Raw genomic sequence first — 18,072 nt, 5'->3', positions numbered from 1 at the left:
TGTGATGTGTTGAGGAGGTTTTATTCCAAGGCAGAGGGTTGCAGCAGAGTGGAAGGTGTAGAGCATCCCACACCCAGGACTCCCATACTGTAAGCTGATCTCATCACTGTGGAGATCAGCTCTGCAGCAACTGGGAACTGTTTAAAGGTCCATGCAAAGGCACTGGAATTGGAGAAACCCCAAAGGGCCAAGGAGGACATGGCCATCAGCACTCTTTGTCCTCAGTGTCACAGATAGTGCCAGATCTGGGCAAAATCCACTAGGAGAGCAGCTGGGGAAACATCCTCATCCCACATTACATTGCACAGGAGTTTTTGACCCTTGTATCCTGTGGTGGATGGGGACAATATGGAGGTGGCACCCAAAAGTGGTGATGCAGAGGTACAGGCTCAGTCTGGTCTGGCCACTGGTGGCCTCATTTGTAGAGCCAGATGTCAGGGGTTGGGGTGGATGTTCCCATCTGGGATGGATGTCCTTGATTAGGGTGGGTGTCCCCAGCTGGGATGAATGTTCCCATCTGGGATGGATGTTCTTGGTTGGGATGGATGTCCCAGAGTAGCTTCCAGGTGCTGCTCCTGCTGCTGCCCCACCACATCTGGCATCAAGCTGCCACCTGCCCATGGTGGCCATGGCCATGTTCTCACTGCCAGGAGCAAAGCCTTTGGGGTCTGGTGGGCATGGAGCTGTCACACACTGGGCCCGAGGCACTGTCCGAAGGAAGGCAGTGGAGCATCTTGAGCACAAGGGGTTCTGCAGGACCAAAAGCTTTCGATGCTGCCAGTTTTGCCTTGTGGCAGCATCCTCCTCAAAGGGGTCACAGTTGTGGGATCTCTTGCAGTGAGAGAGACTCCAGTTCCCCTGTTGGGCTTTTTCCTCCTCTGCCAAATCCTGGGCAGAGCCAAGCAGCCCATGTATTTCATGTGCCCTGCAAATCTCATTTTCAAGCAAGCACAAGGCCAAGGCAAAATTCAGCCAGGCATGGGGGGCACTTCTCTGTGCCGCAGAACAGGGGTGCTCCTTGCTGTCACCCCCTCCATAGCAAGCGGGGACCCAGCTTTGCCATGGCAGCTGCCTGCAAAGCAGCTTGGGGTCATGCTCAGCCTGGGGGGGGCACTGCTAGAAGCCCCTCCCCTCCTACTAGGATCCTTCAGGGATGCAGCTCACTGAGCCGCTTCTCCTCCTGCATGTGGATGAGTGCGTTGCGCTTGTCCACCACCTTCAGCAGCTGAGCCAGGATCTGTTGCTCAGCTGCACGGTCCTCAGGGGTCTTCAGGGCTTCTGTGGGAGTAGGGGGGGAGGGGGGCTGCAGCATGGCTGGGGGTCCCCACCACACACAGCCCCTGCCCCCAGTACACACAGATGCTTACCTTCTGTCTCTATGTACCAACGCAGCTCCTGGTCCAGCTGCCACTGCTGCTCCTCCAGCTTCAGCTCCTGCACTCTGCAGGGAAGTAATGGGGAGAAGTGAGCATGGGGCCAGGGGCCTGGGGGGGGCCCGTGCAGCATAATCCCCACCCCTACGTGATCATGAGGTCTGACTCCTCCACCATCAGGCTGTTCTTCTTCTGCACCAGGTAAAGCAACTGGTTCATCCACTGCGTCTTCTGGTCAGCTGGGCTGTCTGCGGGGCAGGGCAGGGTGAGTGCTGTGAGCCCCCTCCTTGGGCACTGAGGAGCTCCAGATACCAAATTCTCACCACTGTCCTCCCGAAGGAACTTCTCCAGCTTGATACCCTGTTGCTCCAGCTCTCGGAATGTCACCTCTATCTCCTCCAGCCGCCGCTGGATGGCCTGTGGGGGGGGGGGGAGGGGTAATGGTTAGCCAGTGCATCCCAGTGCATGAGGTAAGGAAGGGGATGGGAACCTGGCTTCTACAGCTGGGCTCCCTACCTGGGCTTTGCAGAACCGCTTCATCTGTGCCTCCCGTGCATGGCGGTTCAGCGTGCGTTTCCAGGTGGGGTACTTCTCCGAGCCCCCCAGAATCAGGTTCTGTGCAGGGACATGGGGAGGGTGAGGCAGAGCCATACCTGATGCCTTGATGTGGAACAGTGTGGGACCAGCAGGTTTGCCACTGCCTGAACGTACTGACTCTCCTGTGATGCCCGGGTCCGAGCCTTCCTCCTCCTCCTCTTCCTCACTGTCAGTCTCTTCCAGATCTGCATCCCGCCAAAGCACAGAACAGTTGAGGCACAATGGGGCCCAAGAGGGACCCTCAGCCCAGCTCAGCAGCCACCCACCTTCCTCCATGGCTGCTGCTTCTTCCTCCTTCTCCTCCTCCTCCCAGGCCACCTGTGCCCGCACACCCAGCATGGCCTCGAGCGGTGCCTGCAGCCGCAGCCGTGCTGGCTTGGGGGGAGGCTCAGCCTCTGTGTCACCTATGAGGTTCAGTGAGGAGAGATGGAACTTCTCCAGGTCTGAGAGGATGATCTTCCTCCTGCCACCACTCTCTTCAGCATCCTCCACTGCCTTCTGAGGCTCTGTGCTGGGACTTTCATTCTTCTCATCCTCCTTCAGTGCATCCTCCAGCCCCAAAGCCGGCAGCTCCCACTCCAGCATCTCACCAGTGCCCGCAGCATCCTCCACTTCACCAGTGCCCACACCCTTCTCTATCTTGGGCTCCCTGGGTGGCTGTGGTGAAGTGGGTGGGGTTCCAGGCTCCTCCTGCTCGGGGGATGCACAGGGTCTCCCAGCATCCAAGAGCACATCGTCAGTGACAGCATCCTAGGCCCAGAAGGGTAGCAGAGGAGTGATGAGTGTGAGGCCATACCCAAGCATTCCCTCCCGCTATTTGACCCCATTCATGGCCACTTACCCCATCAGGCAGCATGGAGAGTTTGTTCGGGAGCAGCACTGGGGGCTCACTTGGGGGCAACTCCATGCTAAGGGTGTCGGGGAAGTGAAGTGAGCAATAGAAGTGACCTGGGAAGGACGGTGCAAACCCACACGATGAGGAAGCAACGAGGCTGTGAAGAGTCGCCCACCCCCGTAGTCCCTGTCTCCAGACACACTCACCGTCCTCCTCGTCAAAGGCGTAGTCTCCTAGGCGCAGTGTGGCCCCACAGCGCCAGCACTGGAAGCAGCTGCGGTGGAAGAAGAGTCCCTCAGCACTGGCCCGTTCCAAAATGTAGATGCGGCGTGCACAGAAGTAGCAGGCATCACTGCTCTCTGGGCGAACTGATGTCTGTGGGAGGACAGAACAGGTCAGGGTGATGTGGGGTGACCCAGCCTTTGCAGTTGGGTGGTGCTGGGGGCTCCTCTTGTAGAGGAGCTCAGTGTTGGCACAGGGAGGGAGGGAGCTGCAGCGCCTGGCTCCGGAAAACCAGTTAGGTCAGGAAATGCTGTGGGAGGAGCTGGGAGCCTGTGGGCGTCCGCTGACGCAGCTCGTGTGCCAGCCCTTGGCTTGGCCCCATGCACAGGAGGAGTCCCCTCAAGCACAAGGTAAGGACCAACCTGTGCGGGGTCCATGGTGGCAGCAGGTTTTGCATCGTGGTCATCATCCATAGTATCTCCAGATGGCACTTCATCAGTCTAAGGGCACAGTAGCAAGCAGGGTTCAGCACCCCACAGGCTGCACCCCACAAAATGTCCTTTTGATATTCAGCAGGCACCCACCTCCGTGCTGTCCCTATTGCTCTTCTTGCCCTCAGCATCCTTCTGCACACTGGCCTGCCAATGCAAATATGGTACTCAGAGTTATGAGGCATGGCTGTGGGGAGTAGTGTGGGGTAATGAGGGGGGTCTTCACCTGAGTGCGCTTGTGAGTGAGGATGAGGCTCTTCTGCAGCTTGCTGAGAAAGAGGATGGCCCCTTTGGTGCCACAAGGGGACAGCGGCTTCTTGCTGAGCTCCACTGATGCTGCACAGAGGGGCCGGGGACATAATGAGTATGTGAATGGGAAGCACCCAGCTGGCCCCATGAGGGGCTCAGGGTGGGATAACCCACCCCACAATTCACACCTGGAGGAGGAGGCTTGAATGCTTCATAGAACTGGCTGAGGTAGGTGATGAGCCCCAGGCGGTTGGGCTCAGCCATTGAGGCCATCTCAGCACTGGAGAGGATGGGTTGGATGCCCAGCTCCTGCTCTGCCACGTCCAGCATCAGCTGGTGGGTGCGTATGGGGTCCTGTGGGTCCATGGCATCGAAATCCCTGCAGGGAGGGTGCATGATGTCAGGGTGGGTGCTGTATGGTGGGGGTATCTGGAGCTGCTCACTTACACCAAATGGGGACGGAATCGATGGATGAGGGCACAGAGAGCCAAACCACTGGTCCAGGAGGACGTAAAGTCAGTCACCTCCACCCCGTGATAGCCAACCGTGCTATCCTGGCACCAGCGCAGCAGCTCCTTGTAGGTGTCTCCGCAGACAGCTGGGAAAGCAGCAGCACACGTGTCCCCATCCCAACCCAAGGACACCCCCCTAGAGGTCCCCTGCCCATGGCATCATGCTTTAGGTGGGGACTTCATCATGCAGTGTCCCCCAGAGCTCAATCAGTGGGATGAGAAAGCATCAGGAGAAGGGAAACAAACACCCCCATAAGAAAGCAGTGGGATGGGAGCTGTGTCCCCATGGGGGCTGTGTAATAGGGAATGGGATGGGGACGCAGACGTTGCTGGGAGGAGTGCAGTGCCTGTATGCTGGGGTTTCAGAATGAGGGGGTGGGGAAGGAAATCAGGGCAGAAGCCACCCTGCTGTGGCCTGCAGGGGGGATTCTGGAGGTGGGAGGACCATGAGGCCACTCCTACCGGTGCTGAGCCTGTTGTCGGTCTTTTTCTCGTGATCCACTTCCACCTTGCCCACGAGGTAGAAGTCTCGGACCTGCCAGGGGGCGCGCTCAGGTCATCAACTGCATCCAACCAGTGCCATCAGAGCTGGCATTGGCAAAGGGGACACCCCTCCCCCCCCTCCCCCCCCACGGCTGCCATAGGACATGCATTGCATACCCTGGGGACTTACAGCTGTGATTTCACACCCGTGGGGGGCAGTGGACCATGCCAGTTAAGCAGGGGACCATATCAACTGGTGGCACACAACAGTGTGCCACCTCATTGATGGGCACCAAGCTGGATAGCTGCTGTCTCTCCTACCCAAGCAGGACACCCCTGGGCTGGGAAGTAGAGAGCTGATGCTCTGCACCTGTACTTCAGGCCTATACCTGGCTGGGTCTGATAGCCTGCAGGTTGAGGTTGGGGTAGCGTGTGGTGGGGTCGATGCTGTACTGTGTGATGTTCTTGTTGGTGTTGTCTGGAGAAGTCTGTGACAGATGCTGGTAGATGCTCTCCCTGGGCACAAGGGGATGGTGCTGGGTGTCACATCCACCCTCACACCTCCCCACCACACTGAAAGCACAGCCATTCCAGGGTGGACTCTCACCTCTCTGCCAACACCTCTAGAGGAGGGGTCCCAGCTGCCCAGCGCCGCACCATCCACGCCGCATCGAAGGCAGCCAGGAAGCCCCGAGCCACACCGGTGCCCAGAGGCCAGAAGGGCTGTGGAGAGAAACGTAAAGGGCTGGGGACAGGGATGGGGATGGGGATGGAGCTGTGTGTCCAGTTGGGGTGCCTGGGAGGAGGCAAGGAGCAGCCAGGCTTGGATGGAGATGAAAGCAGGGAGAGGTGGCGAGTTGTGGACAGAGGGAAAGACAGACATCTCCTCCCCAGCTCCATGGCTGCACAGACACTGCTGCACGCTAGGAGGAACTGGGCTGCATCCCAACCATCTCCAGTGGGTATAGAGAAGGGATAAGCCATCCCCATCAAAGCATCCTGCTACCAGCAATTTGAGTATGTGTCCATGGGGATAGGGTGCACTGAGCAGCTCAGGGATGGGGAAACTGAGTCACAGTGCTCACCTCCACCAGGCAGTCGCCCACCAGCCCCAGCAGTAGACGTGCCCCATTGTGCTCCCGCACCAGTGCTGCATTCTCAGAGCGTGTCATGCAGGTGAAGTCAAACATGTCGACATCTGGCTGGTTGCGATGGTTGAGGGCAAACTCCAGCTCAGGCAAGCAGTAGTTGGTGGAGAAGTTGGCGGCCTCCTTGGCGTAGCTGAGCAGTGCATCCCGGTTCACGTTGTCTGGGGACAGGAGGCTCTCAATGTCCGCTTTGTCCTACAGGGATAGGTGGGTCCAACCAGGATGGGAGGTGGCATTTGTCCCCATCCTGGTGGTGGGACAAACCCACTTGCCTCACCTCCAGGATGACACCCTTCTTCAGCAAGCTCTGCTTCTTGGCTGTCATGACAAAGTAGTGCGTATCATCCTTGTAGTAGACGATGTTCTCCAGATCAATCCCTGGTGATGAGGAAGGAGCTGAGCTGAGCTACCAGTCGTCCCCACCAATAGGATCACTGTGTGGGGATATGCACCCACCACAGGGTGCATATCTGGAGCAGAACCCATGAGCTATATGGGACCGCCGCATGTCCCCACCAGTGTGGTGACCATGTGGGGACATGCACCCACAATAGAGTGCACACCTTGGGACCCCCCCACTGACTCAGGACCACTGACCTGTTTTGTTGTAGAGGTTTTGGAAGAACTTCTGGTTGTAGATCCGGGCCACGCCGCTGATCTCAGCCACCTCCACCTCCGCCCGGCTGTGGCGGTTGATGAAGTTGGTGGTGATGCCAATGGCCAGCTTGCCTCTCATCTCCTTCCGCTTGAAATCTTCAGGGACAAACTTGCCTCCCCCAGCCGAGATGAGGACATCAAACTCATAGTGGCTGAGGGGAGAGGAGCTGGGCTGCAGCACAGCCCGCCAGCCGCCTGCGGGACAGGGGAGTCACTGGGGTCTGCTTGTGTCCCCAAGATGCCACCAACCCTACAGCCATGCCTTACCCTGTCCAGCTGCTTTGCCTGTGGGGGGATGAAGGCCTTTAAACTGAACCTTGGTATGTACCTCCACACCCAGCAATAGGGCCACCTTCAGCAGGATGAGCTGCAGCTGCCGGATACCTACAAGGGGACACAGGGGAAGTAATGAGAGCTGCACTACCTGCACAACTCTGGGGTGCACCCAAATCACTCACTGATGTGGTCCAGTGTGCCAGTGCAGAAGCGCCCGTAGAACTTCTTGGCACCCAGTGCCCGCAGATCATGGATGGTGAAGGGCCAGAGGTGCAGCACATTGTTACGGGAGAAGGAGTCACGCTTCTCCAGCACCACGACACGGGCGCCCAGCAGTGCCAGCTCGATGGCAGTGCGCAGCCCACAGGGACCAGCACCCACCACCAGACACTGCAGAGGGGACAGATAGTGTGATGTCCCCATGCTGTGACATCCCCATGATGTGACGTCCCCGCAATGTGTCATCCCCATGGTGTTACATTAGGCTCAAGGCTAGTCTCACCCTAATCCACCATAAACCTTTGCTCCATCCCTTCCCACTCCCCTCCTTCCTCCTTGTGCTGCAAAAAGGGTGCCCTGTGGAGTGACCTCCACCTCCCTTCAGGCTGAGTCTTGCCTTGGTGTCACAGCAATGGCAGCAATTAAGCGCCAGGCGAGATAAGGTGCACACACTTCCCCTTTGCTGCAGATGGGGAAGTTTCACTGGTAGCAGACTCAGTTATGAGACTGAACTTCGAACTGCTGCCAGGCAGGAAGTGACAGCGGGGAGGAGAGATGACAGCTGGGAGATGAGGGACAGAATCGAGGTCCCCAGCCCCAGGGGCATACGTGGTGTTTGGGTCACTATGTCCCTCCACCCTTTTGCAGTCCCCGCAGTGGGGATAGGATGGACACTGCCAACTGAGCAGCACCATGGTGGCTTCATGCCACGGGAGGGCATGGGGGCTAATTAACACATCAACCCACTTCGAGACATTAAACCCCATTGCCATCCCAACTGGCACATCCCACATTCTCCTCCAAGGGCATTCCAATGGATGCTCCCCCTCCGCAGACACAGCATGGGGACCCAACCTCACATCCCACAGCCACCTGTACCTTGGTGCTGGCGCAGGCAGTGCCCTGGTCATAGTCCTTGTGTCCTGCTTTCTTATCCAGCTTGATCCACAGAGCCTTGGCACTCCAAAAGTTGAGGGCAGCCTTGAGGCTGTGGTACAGCTGCAGCCCATTGCCCCGCAGCCCCAGCTGATGGCACAGCTCCGCAAAGCAGCTCAGTACCTCCTGGCACTGCCTGGCGCGTATGAAGTGCTCAAATAGTGCGTGGGCTGGGTTGGCCGGCTCCTCATCGGGTGCACTCATCCTGGGGGAACAGCAGGGATAAGAAGAGGACCTCCAAGTGCCATCCTCCAGTCCATCCCCATAGGGATGCTGCAGGACCTGGGGTCTCAGCGTGAGGTTTTTTGCAGCGCAGGGTGCAGCAATCTGTGTGACGGTGACACTAAAATCAGGGCCCTTTCCGGCTGCACCCAGTGAGCCACGGTGTCACAGTGCAGGGTGACGTCAGGGAAGGGGACGGCTGCAGCTTCCTTTGTGCTGTGCATACCTGCAGCGAGTGAGAGAACTGTTTTGGAGCAAAGATACCGCTTCCTTCCTCTTGCTGTTGGGGCCCCAGCTGCAGGGACAAACCACAGTGCCCCAAGTAAAACTAATGCTGTGCAGCCAGTGTGGGGCAGGAAGGGGCAGGACCCCACTGCTCTGGTTTGAGAGCAGAATTTGCTCTGCGACATCCGAGCAAAGTGGAAGCTGCCAGCCTGGAGGCAGCCAGAGAGCAGCAGCACAGAGGAAGCAATGTGGGGAAAACAAAAAATAACCAGATGAAACAGACAGCCCTGGCAGCATGCAGGGAGAGTTCCACCAGAGCTGGGGTGTAGAGCTCCCCCAAACCCTGCCCTTGCTCAGCACCTGCCCAATACTTGCTCGCCTATCTCCACGCACCTCTCCCCAGACCTGGTGGCACCACACTGCTGTCCTGTACCACACCTAGCACCAAGCTGTGCCCTTTCCATCCAGCTCTGAACCATGGGGCTGGGGGATGCTCCCAACCTGGCAGGAGGAGCAGCATGGTGGAAGTCTCATCCTGCTGCACTGCTCCTCAGCTCCTCTGTTCCTCTCTTTGAACACTGAGCTTTGCCCTTGCGCTGCACCCCAGCTCCCTGAAGCTCTCCAGCCTTACCAGTGGGAAACAATTATTTGAAGAGCCTGGGGAAACTGAGGCATCCTGCCCACAGCCAGTGCTGTGGGGCCAGGGCTGTGCCCCATGCCAGGGCAGCATTCCACTGCAGTGCTTTGGCTCAGCAAGGAGGCAGAACAACAAGCTCTATGTTACTTTGAGTTTCCTATGGAAATGATGCTCATGCTGGCACTCCATGTCCCCTTTGGCATGCTTGAACCCCATCACAACGACAGCTTTTAGCAGTAGTCCACTCTGGCTGCTCAGCTCCTGCAGATTTGCTGCCAGCAAAGGGGGGGCAAGGCACTGAGCCCCCACCTCTGCACTCCCCAGATGAAATCACAAATGCTTTGTGTATTTCTTCCCATAAAGGTGGAGGGAGGAGGTGGGTTTGTAGCCAGCCCTGACTCGGCCCAGGACAACTCTGGTTGGAGCAGCTGCAGAAATGAAGCTTATAGGGAAATCATCCAGCACCAGTGCATGTAAAGCAACCCTGGAGTGGGGATGCCCAGTTGTGCTGATGGGCTTTCCCCTTGTCCCAATCCATGGGGATGCAGAGGGGAAGCAGCCCCAAGGGTGCAGCACTGCTGGTAAGTTCACATCCTCTGGCACGTGGAAACAGGGTGGGGAAGGACACAGAACAAATGCAGGCTGGGAGGCCTTCCAGCAGCACAGCTTGGCAGCTGGGCCTCTCCCTTCTGATGTGCATGCTCCCAGCATAGACTGGGATCAGCTCAGAGAGCCCACAGGCCAGGCAGCACGGGACTGCCATCCAGGCAGGGTGTTCTCTGCCAAGGGTTTGTAAAAGTGTGTATCAAACCCCCTTGGGATGCAGCAACCTTGTGCAGACCCTGCGGGGGTCTTAGCCACTTGCAGTGGAAGTGAGCACTTCTCTGGTGCATTGTGGGGTTGTTCTGCACAGAGGATCCATAAACCACATCCTGACCACATCCCTGAGAACTCAGGATGAAGACAACACTCAGGGACGTCAGCACCCCCAAATGTCATCTGAGCTCATGGGGCTCAGCCATGCCCCCCACTCAGCACCAGCCCCTCAGGCTGCACAGAGGTCACTGCAGCCAAGGGAATGGGGACAGCTCTGTTCCTTGTCTGATGCTGTTTTGCACTGGTAGTGCTACCAAGAAGCTGCTCTTGCTTGGGCTGGGGCTGAGATGGCTGCAGGCAAAAATAACCTAGTGTCCTCCCTTCTGGGCTCCCACTGCCTGAGGTGGGGTGGGGGGGGGGGGGATGCCCAGCAGTGCTGCTCTGCAACAGAGGTACCCTGGAGGGACAGCAGACTTGCAAACCCCAAGTTCAATTGGCAAAATGTCCCGGGGGCTCCTGCACACCAACTGAGCATCTTCCCCCCGCACCAAGCAAGGGGCCAGGATGCAGATAAGCCTCTCCCTTTGCAAAGCTCTTCTTACTCCATTCCACTTGGTACTGGGAGTACTGGTGGGAAAAGAGTGCAGGATGAGGGGACTACTCCCTTTTCTCTTAGTCCTGGTGGGAGCAGAATGTAGGGGTTGGCAAAACGAAGACCAAGGGGAGACTCCAGCAGCTCCGCATCCCAAAATAACCCCCAGGGCTTCAGCAACTTGCACTGCATGAAACCGAAGCAATCTCGGCTTCTCACACAACGCGGTCCCCCTTTCACCCACATTCTCCTTGGAGCAGGACACAGAGCTGGGGAGGGGGGGGGGGGGAGGAGGGGTCGGAAGGACAGCAGTGTGACACCTACATCCCCCCACCCACCAGGGATGCTCTGCCCATCCCCTCCCACTCACCTTCAGGTCTGCACAGTGGGGGACCAGCGCAGGGATGGAGCTGGATGCGGGCTAAAACGGGCTCCGGCCACTCGGTTTAACTCCTCCCGGCTTCTTTCCTTCTGATTCTCCTCCTTTCCTCTCCTTGACTCCTTTCCTGCTGGAAGGCGGTGCTGGGATCCTAGCAGAGGGGGCAGGGCTGTCTCCGGGTCTGATCCGTTTTGCGCTGCCACAAATTGTGCTGCAGTCGTGGTTTTGGAGAGCGGTGATGAAACGAAGCGCTTTGCTTTCTGTGCTGTGCTTCCTCCCCACCCCCAGAAATAGGGCCCAGCGGCCAGGTCCTGCCCTGGGCGGGAGGGATTTTCTCAGCCCCGGTCTCTAAATGAGCCAATAGTGTCCCCAAGCAGTGCCACGCTCGTGGAAAATTTTGGGACAGCACTTCCACCTTAGCTGAAGGTCCACAGGGGGATGGAGCTGCCCACTCCCCAGAGATTGACCCTGACTGGATGGATTTTAGGATTTCCCAGCAGTGAAATCTTTGGGGTGCTGCTGCCTGCTCACCCCATGTCCTTGGTATGGGGCTGGTGGAGCGGTGACACACGGTGACAACCTGCCACGAGGCTGCGGTGACTCAGGGACATGGGGCGAGGAAGCACATAGGGACTGTGAGTCATGTGTGGCAAGAGGGGACAGGTGTCCCAGTGCCTCCATCCCTCCTTGGGTCCTTCCCAGGAGTTCCACAACAGGACCCTCACCCATGGCCCCACAGCTTGGCTGGGCTAGCTGGAGTCCCCCAGCTCCATGCAAAACCCCCAGAGCCCACCCATGTTTTGGAGGTGTGGATGTGGAAATGAAGTGTCTGTGCAGAACTGGTACTGGTCCCAGCCATAGAGCTGCTTCTGACAGCTCCCTCTGTGAGCACTTTGTGCTGCTACATAGAGGGCTAAGTGCTAATCAGCTCCTTCCTGATGTAGGTCTGTCCCTCGGGGGGACAGAGGCAGTGAATTAGCATTAGATCTTAATTAAGGCAGAAAGGGAACCGGAGGTACAGATCCTTCCTCTCCCTGTGTGCCCATGCCAGGGTTGAGGATGCAGGGAAAGGTGGTGGCATTCCCTACAGTGCAAGGACAAAGGGAGCATACCTGGGACACAGCCCTAAAGTAAATCCATGTTGGTCGTGGGCACTTTTTTTTCCCCAAGGGAAAGGGGACACACAAGGGACATCCTTGTATCCCTCATTGTGCCATTAGAACCAGGAAACTCATCACAGGGCTGCGGGCTGCTGCAGCTTTGTGCCTACAAGCTCCAAGCACAGGACGTCGCCCTTTGCTCCAGCATCAAAATTTCCCATTTTTTTTCCTCCACTTTTATTATTCTAGGGCCTCTGTGGTTTCTGGGGGTGGTCAGGAGCAGTGATGGGGAGTGGGTGCAGCTAAGCTTTGGGTGATGCTGAGGGCTGCAGCCACTGCAGCTCCAGGAGGTGGAGAAGGAGGAGCAAGGCGACACTCAGGAGAAGCAGACAGAACACAACCCAGTAGGGCTGTGAGATGAAGAGCCACGGTTGCCACAGCTCCACAGGAGACTCCTTGGACCTGAGGATAAAGGAACAAGGGACATCTTTCACCCAAAGGGCATGGCACTTGTCCCAAGCAGGGACAAGGTTTAGCCCAAACCTGGATGAAACAAGAGTGAGGAGGGCACAGGTGACTCACAATGCATGGGGAAACTGAGGCAGGGCAGGTTCAGTGGAACAGTCACAAACCTCCATCCCCCAGCCCCCCAACTCCGAACCCACATGCTGGCAGCATTGGGATTGCAGAGCCCTAAGAACACAGGGTGTTGCTCACATCATCCTGAGCTGCCCCAGCTCCTCGCCCCCTGCGCTTGATTCCAACTCCTTGCCACCCGCTTCCACCACTAGCCCCTTGCTCACCACGCTGCCCTGGCTTGGTGGCTCCAGTTTGCTCCTGGGGAGGGAGAAATGGGACACTGTGCCCCATGGGATGGTGGCAGACAGAGCCATGTAGTCCCCCCACCCTTCCACTCACCCAGCACCATTACCTCTGGGTGCTGGTCTGGCGTTGGGCACCCTTGGGCCTACCAGCCAGGGTTTCTCGGCCATCCACGCCAGAAGCTGGCTGGGCACCAAAGGAGGGAACGTGAGCACCCAGACCTGGTGGCACCAAGTCCACCTGCCCTCACTGAGCATGTCCTTACCACGAGCTGCTTTGGGATGACAGCGATGCTGACTCTGCGGCGTGCAGATGCCTGTGGGGAATGGAGGGGATGGGCTGAGCACAGTGCTGATCTCTCCCTGCACTTCCCACCCCCAAATGTGAGCAAGGGGCACCGAGGAGGAGAAGGGATGATGCCAGCCCCCCATCGGTAGGTGATGAGGAGAAGCGGCATCAAAGCCATGAGCATCGTGCCTGTCCCTGCTGCGCCAAGCGGTGCCACCTAACCCCTCCTGAGCGCTCCCCTACCTCATGAGCTGTAGGGGAAGCAGAGATGAATTCAAGCTGGAGCTAGAGAGCAGCCTCCTCCCCGTCAAGCCCTGCAACGCAGAGGGACTGCCTGAGGTCTCCAGGCCAGCAGCTCTCCCCTACATTTTGCCCCGGTGCTTCTAGCAGACCTTGCCCACAGCAGTGGCTGGGAAGAGGGATGCTGCCCTGGGGGAGCAGTGCATGGGTACAGCAGGGAGAGGGATGTTTGTAGGGCACGAGGTGGTGCTGGGAGCTGGGAGATGTGCTGCACTGCCATTACCTGCTGGAAACCTCGCATCAGTGGGTGAGGTCTCAGCTGCTGCTCTGCATCATCTGGAAGAAAAGAGATCTCATGTTGCCTCCAGAAAGAAAAATGCGGCTGACGTGCAGGCAATCGTGAATGTCCCTCATGTTGGAGGCAGACAGGACCATGTTCTCTCTGCTTGACACAAGCCACAGGTGTGCCCAGCCAGGGGGAACTGCTTGTTCCCATCACACTGTGCATGGGGTTTGCGGGGACAGGGCATCCTTTGTGTGCCCCCCACTCTGAATTCCCCACTGGGCTGCAGGACAGCCACCAGCACCTGCTCTCACTCTGTGGCTGCTGTTACATGGGCCCCTCACATTTGTCATCGGGTCTGGCAGCTGCAGCCCAGCTGTCATCCACCCCCAGTCCCCAGACGATGACTCCGCAGCACAGGGTCACGCTGACTTTGTGGGGGAGTTGGAACTGAATGCTGCAGTGTTGCCCCCCTCAGGGGTGAGTCCACCTCACCCTGGGTCTCTGCCAACTGCCGGTTGCGGGAGTTCTGCTGGATCAGGCACTTCATCTCCTCCAGCTCAGCGTGCTCGCGCAGGTGGTGCCGCTTCAGGTTGTCCACGTGCTGGACCATCACCTCCGCCGCTCGGCTCATCCGTGCCTCCTGTATCCGGGAGGACCAGCCCTTAGTTCCCATCGTCCCCATGGACGATGCCCCCCACTAGCCCTCTCTGGGTGCAAAAGCATTCCCTTCCCACTCCCAGAGTACCCCAGTGTGTGCCAACAAAGCCCACAAGAGCAAGGGGAGGAGGAGGCACGGCCCCAGCAATGTGTCCCCAGCACCTCCATCCCTCACCCACCTGGTGGACAGCCCCCAGCTTCTCTGCAGCACTGGTGGCACGCTTGATGGCAGCCGCCAGCACAGCCAGGCTGCATTGCAGCTGCTCCAGCACCTCCTTGCAGCTCACATCCATGCAGGATGTGCTCAGCCTCTGCAGGGGGAGAGCATGGAACTGCTGGAGCTGGGAGTTGGAGTTGTCCAAACCCTTCTGGAGCTGGAGATCCCCAGCAGATGTCAACCCCCTTCAGTGCCCACCTACCTCCAGGAAAGTCTGGCACTGCCCCAGCTCTTCCTGTATGTTTTCCTCTGCTGCATCTTGTGCTCGCTTCTCCACCTGTGCTCGTTGCTGCAGGGTGAACATGTCGCAGCGAAATGCCAGGGCAAGGTGGGCAAAGGCTGCCTGTGGGCAGGAGGGCAAAGGACTGGGACATGAAAGGGAAGCCTCTGGGGCCATGCATGGCTGTCCCCAGGACACAGACAGACTCCCTTTCATGTGCCATCGAGCAGTGCTCCATAAGGACCATCAGCACTGCTTGTCTCCAGCGCTCATCAGGACACTGCATACTCGGGACAGACTCTGCAAAATGCCACAAGATAGGGACATCCCCTGGCAGCCAATAATGCACTGGAATCCCAAGGCCTGCTGGTACTAGGATGCGGTGGGCAGGCACCAGCTCTCGCTGTATGGTCATGGTTGGCATGCAGGGCAACAGAGCCTGACTCAGCCCTGGCACTCACAGGACAACTATTTTTATGAGGAAGGCTTCCGCTACCTCCCTGCTCAGGGAACTCAAGGAGCAATTTGTGAGATTACTGGGTGCTCATCGTGCCACAGAAATGCAACTGCATCCAAATGCCAACTGCATCACTGCCAAGGGACTGTGAAGCCTGGGAGCAGGACACAGTCCCCTGGCTGGGATTCAGTAGAACATTGGTCCCCTTTCCCCTTCCCTAGCCCACCTGCAAGCCCTCACCTCCACATCCTGCTCCGTCAAATTTGTGCTGCAGAAAGAGAACAGCTGTCAGAGCTGGAGGCACAGTGTGGACTGCATGCCAAAATGCCCTTGGTCTGCTCCCAGGGATGCCTCAGGACTCCTGTTCTGCAGCCCCCAGCAACGATGCAGCCACTCGCCCCTTTACCTGTGCAGTCCCAATCTCTCCAGCACTGAGAGCTCACTGGGGAAACTCAGTAGCAGTTCCTCTGGGGTTTCTTCATCTGTGGGGAGGATCATACACGAGGGCTTTTGCTTGGTCTCCCCTCCTCCCTCTCATCCTCCCATACAGGTGCCAGTAGGGTGGGAACACCCCAGCACTTCTTCCAGCAGGGATGGTTCCCATGTCCCCATCAAGGGAGCTGAACCCTGTCAGGCCACACGGTTCCCGTGCTTGTCCCCAGTCACTTCATGCTCCACCATAAGGGCACCCAGCCTGGGACATGGCATGGTGATTCACCCACCTTCTTCAATCCCATCGCCGTCTCCAGTACAAAAAGCCAGCTCCGTGCCCGGCTCCTGTGAAGGGGCACTTTCAGACCAGACCCCTTCCTCGTGCTGAATGGCATACCCCCCCCAAAAAAAGCATCACTGAGCAGATCTGCAGTCCCAAACCCATTGCCCTTCTGTCCTCCTCACCTCACTGATGCTCCCCATGCTCTCCTTGCTCCCAGCCAAAACCCTATCCAGGTGTTCCTGGGGACTGCTCATCCTCCCTGGGGACAGAGAGGTGTGGCAGCAGTGTGGCAGCATCCCTGCACCATCCTTGAGACACCCAGAACCTCCAGGATGCTGGGAGACATGGGCTGGCAGGTATCCCCCAAAGTACCCCTCACAGGGTTAAGGATGTCCCCATCATCAAGGAGGAGCTGTTGGGAAGCAGGTAAGGGCTGCAGGACTGGAGGGGACATGAGGATGCAGGGAGGTGCTGCTGGGAATAGGGACCCCCACCTGGACCCATGCGATGCTGCTCAGGGAGAGAGGGGGCACAAAGCCACTCCTCTCCACCACCCCCACCCCAGATATCTTTACCTTCATCCGGAGCTGCGAGGAGCCTGGCTGGCTCTGCCTGCTGCTCCCTACAGAGAGGAACTAGAGTAAACCTGAAAGCAACTCTGGCAGGAGAGGCAGCATCCCACCCGCAGTGCCTGGGACCTGGGTCCTTTCCGAGCATCCTCTGCAGCCCACTCCATCCCCACTGTCCCTGGCATGGGCGCAGCAGCTCTCCCTGTGCCTAACAGCCCATCCATTACAGAGGAGCCAGCAATGAGTCACTGGCCTGCAGCAGTGCTTTTTAGCACATTTATTTTGCCCTGGCTGCCAAGCAGACCTCACTGCCAGCTGGCCTCCTTGCAGGCACAGCAGCAAAGCTGGCTCTTGTCACTGATATGGGGACAGCAGGCTTTATCATGTGGTCACCCCCCCCCAAAATCCTGCCCTGTGTTAACAGGGTTCTAGCAGCTCCATGGAGCCAGGGACGCTGTAGCATCAAAGTGCATGGAGACATGAGGGCTGCTCTGCAAACAGCAACCATGCCAGAGCCCAGCACTCAACTGGGGAAGAGTTTGCACTCCCAAACTTCGTTCCTAGCTCCAGGCAGAGCTTAGCAGCACTTTTCCCTCTCCTCCCTGCAATTTGTTCCCCAGGATCAATGCCCACAAGAGAAAGCACTGCTGCACCAAAACAAGGCTAAGCGCTACATCTGGCACTGCCATCCCCATCCCAATCCTACCAAACTGGTGCACATACCTGCTCTGCGGGGGGCTCTGCCGGCAGCCCCTGCGCTGTCGCCATGCCGCACGCCCCTGAGCTCGTCCCCACACCTCTTTCCCCACTCCCAGCGAGGTGTCCACCCGTGGCTTCATCTGCACAGCACAGAGGCTCCGGGACCAGTACACCTATCATGAGAGACCTGTATTAGCCATGCACAGATGGGAGAACGCCTCTAAACATTATATTTTTAACATCTTTTCTCACCCAGTGGCAGTGCGGAGGCATTTGTGGGCTGCGGGAGGATGCTGCTGGGATGGGCATGGGGAGAGGCAAGCGAGGGATTTACATCAAGCAGCACAGATTTAAGGGGCTGACTCTGTGCAAAGCCGCAGCTGGGCTCAGCCAGCCCCCTTCTTCCAGAGATCAGTCTTGATCTAGGATCATCTGACAACTTCCATGTCTGTACACTGGGAATTGTCCTCAGAACCTCTGTCTAGGGGTCCAGGAACCCCCAGAAACAAACAAACTCATCCCACCAGTGAGCATCAGTTTCATCAAGAGGGGTAGACCCTGCTGTAAAGCATTAGCTCTGGAACAGCTGTGGCAGACCCCGCAGCCTGCCCCATTACCCCATTTCAACATCCACCCCAAATCTTCGCTCCGTAGCTGGAAACACAGAGGAGTGCAGTTCTTTGAACAGCATAGCATAAGTAACCCCCAGGAAGCCAGCCCCACTCTCCCTTGGCTCATTGACTTCACCAAACATTCCCCAGGTCATTACCTGCTCGAATACGTCCCAAAAGGCCTCAGCTCAGCCCCAGCCCTCTGCGCAGTCAGGACCCCAGGGATGGGAGCCAGGGCACCAAGCAGTGCATGCTGCCAGCAGCACAGCAATTGCATCTGTAGCAGAAGGAGCTGCCAAGGGAACAGCTTGAAGGGAGAAGG

The 18,072-nt window shown here is 57.9% G+C and overlaps 2 protein-coding genes across 40 annotated transcripts; both read right to left on the bottom strand.

The window, feature by feature from the left end:
* Positions 1-2: 2 nt before the first annotated feature.
* MICAL1 (microtubule associated monooxygenase, calponin and LIM domain containing 1) lies at positions 3-11,133 on the bottom strand. Of its 4 annotated transcripts, none has more exons than XM_046904145.1 (25): positions 10,861-11,133; positions 8,281-8,446; positions 7,942-8,203; positions 7,026-7,233; positions 6,835-6,951; positions 6,508-6,762; positions 6,188-6,288; positions 5,848-6,105; positions 5,370-5,485; positions 5,152-5,278; positions 4,742-4,814; positions 4,215-4,365; positions 3,956-4,146; positions 3,745-3,854; positions 3,612-3,665; positions 3,450-3,527; positions 3,012-3,180; positions 2,812-2,918; positions 2,237-2,720; positions 2,085-2,155; positions 1,890-1,988; positions 1,697-1,790; positions 1,522-1,621; positions 1,368-1,441; positions 3-1,278 (listed from the first exon to the last, which is right to left on the bottom strand). In XM_046904145.1, exons 3-25 carry the CDS (start codon positions 8,200-8,202, stop codon positions 1,148-1,150), a joined length of 3,429 nt encoding a protein of 1,142 aa, XP_046760101.1. In that variant the 5' UTR covers position 8,203; positions 8,281-8,446; positions 10,861-11,133; the 3' UTR covers positions 3-1,147. The 4 variants fall into 4 exon arrangements, 3 of the variants coding, with proteins under 3 accessions (XP_046760101.1, XP_046760102.1, NP_001026747.1); XM_046904146.1 differs by lacking the exon at positions 8,281-8,446 and having other exon boundaries at positions 2,237-2,374; positions 2,561-2,720; NM_001031576.3 differs by lacking the exon at positions 8,281-8,446.
* A 1,051-nt stretch (positions 11,134-12,184) lies between these two features.
* LRMPL (lymphoid-restricted membrane protein-like) lies at positions 12,185-18,031 on the bottom strand. Of its 36 annotated transcripts, none has more exons than XM_040652796.2 (16): positions 17,909-18,031; positions 17,164-17,312; positions 16,447-16,493; positions 16,054-16,130; positions 15,879-15,972; positions 15,563-15,638; positions 15,397-15,424; positions 14,682-14,822; positions 14,442-14,573; positions 14,098-14,245; positions 13,603-13,655; positions 13,057-13,107; positions 12,901-12,977; positions 12,773-12,828; positions 12,552-12,662; positions 12,185-12,431 (listed from the first exon to the last, which is right to left on the bottom strand). In XM_040652796.2, the coding sequence occupies exons 2-16, from the start codon at positions 17,277-17,279 to the stop codon at positions 12,346-12,348; spliced, it is 1,293 nt and encodes a 430-aa protein (XP_040508730.2). In that variant the 5' UTR covers positions 17,280-17,312; positions 17,909-18,031; the 3' UTR covers positions 12,185-12,345. The 36 variants fall into 36 exon arrangements, 35 of the variants coding, with proteins under 35 accessions (XP_040508730.2, XP_040508737.1, XP_040508736.1 ...); XM_040652803.2 differs by having other exon boundaries at positions 12,773-12,806; XM_040652802.2 differs by having other exon boundaries at positions 12,773-12,806; positions 12,888-12,973.
* Between the last annotated feature and the right edge of the window lie 41 nt (positions 18,032-18,072).

The sequence above is a fragment of the Gallus gallus genome, chromosome 26 (genome assembly GCF_016699485.2).
Source record: "Gallus gallus isolate bGalGal1 chromosome 26, bGalGal1.mat.broiler.GRCg7b, whole genome shotgun sequence".
In the NCBI taxonomy this organism is placed as follows: Eukaryota; Metazoa; Chordata; class Aves; order Galliformes; family Phasianidae; genus Gallus; species Gallus gallus.
The sequence above is the reverse complement of the archived record's forward strand: the minus strand, read 5'-3'. Positions and strand labels throughout refer to the sequence as shown.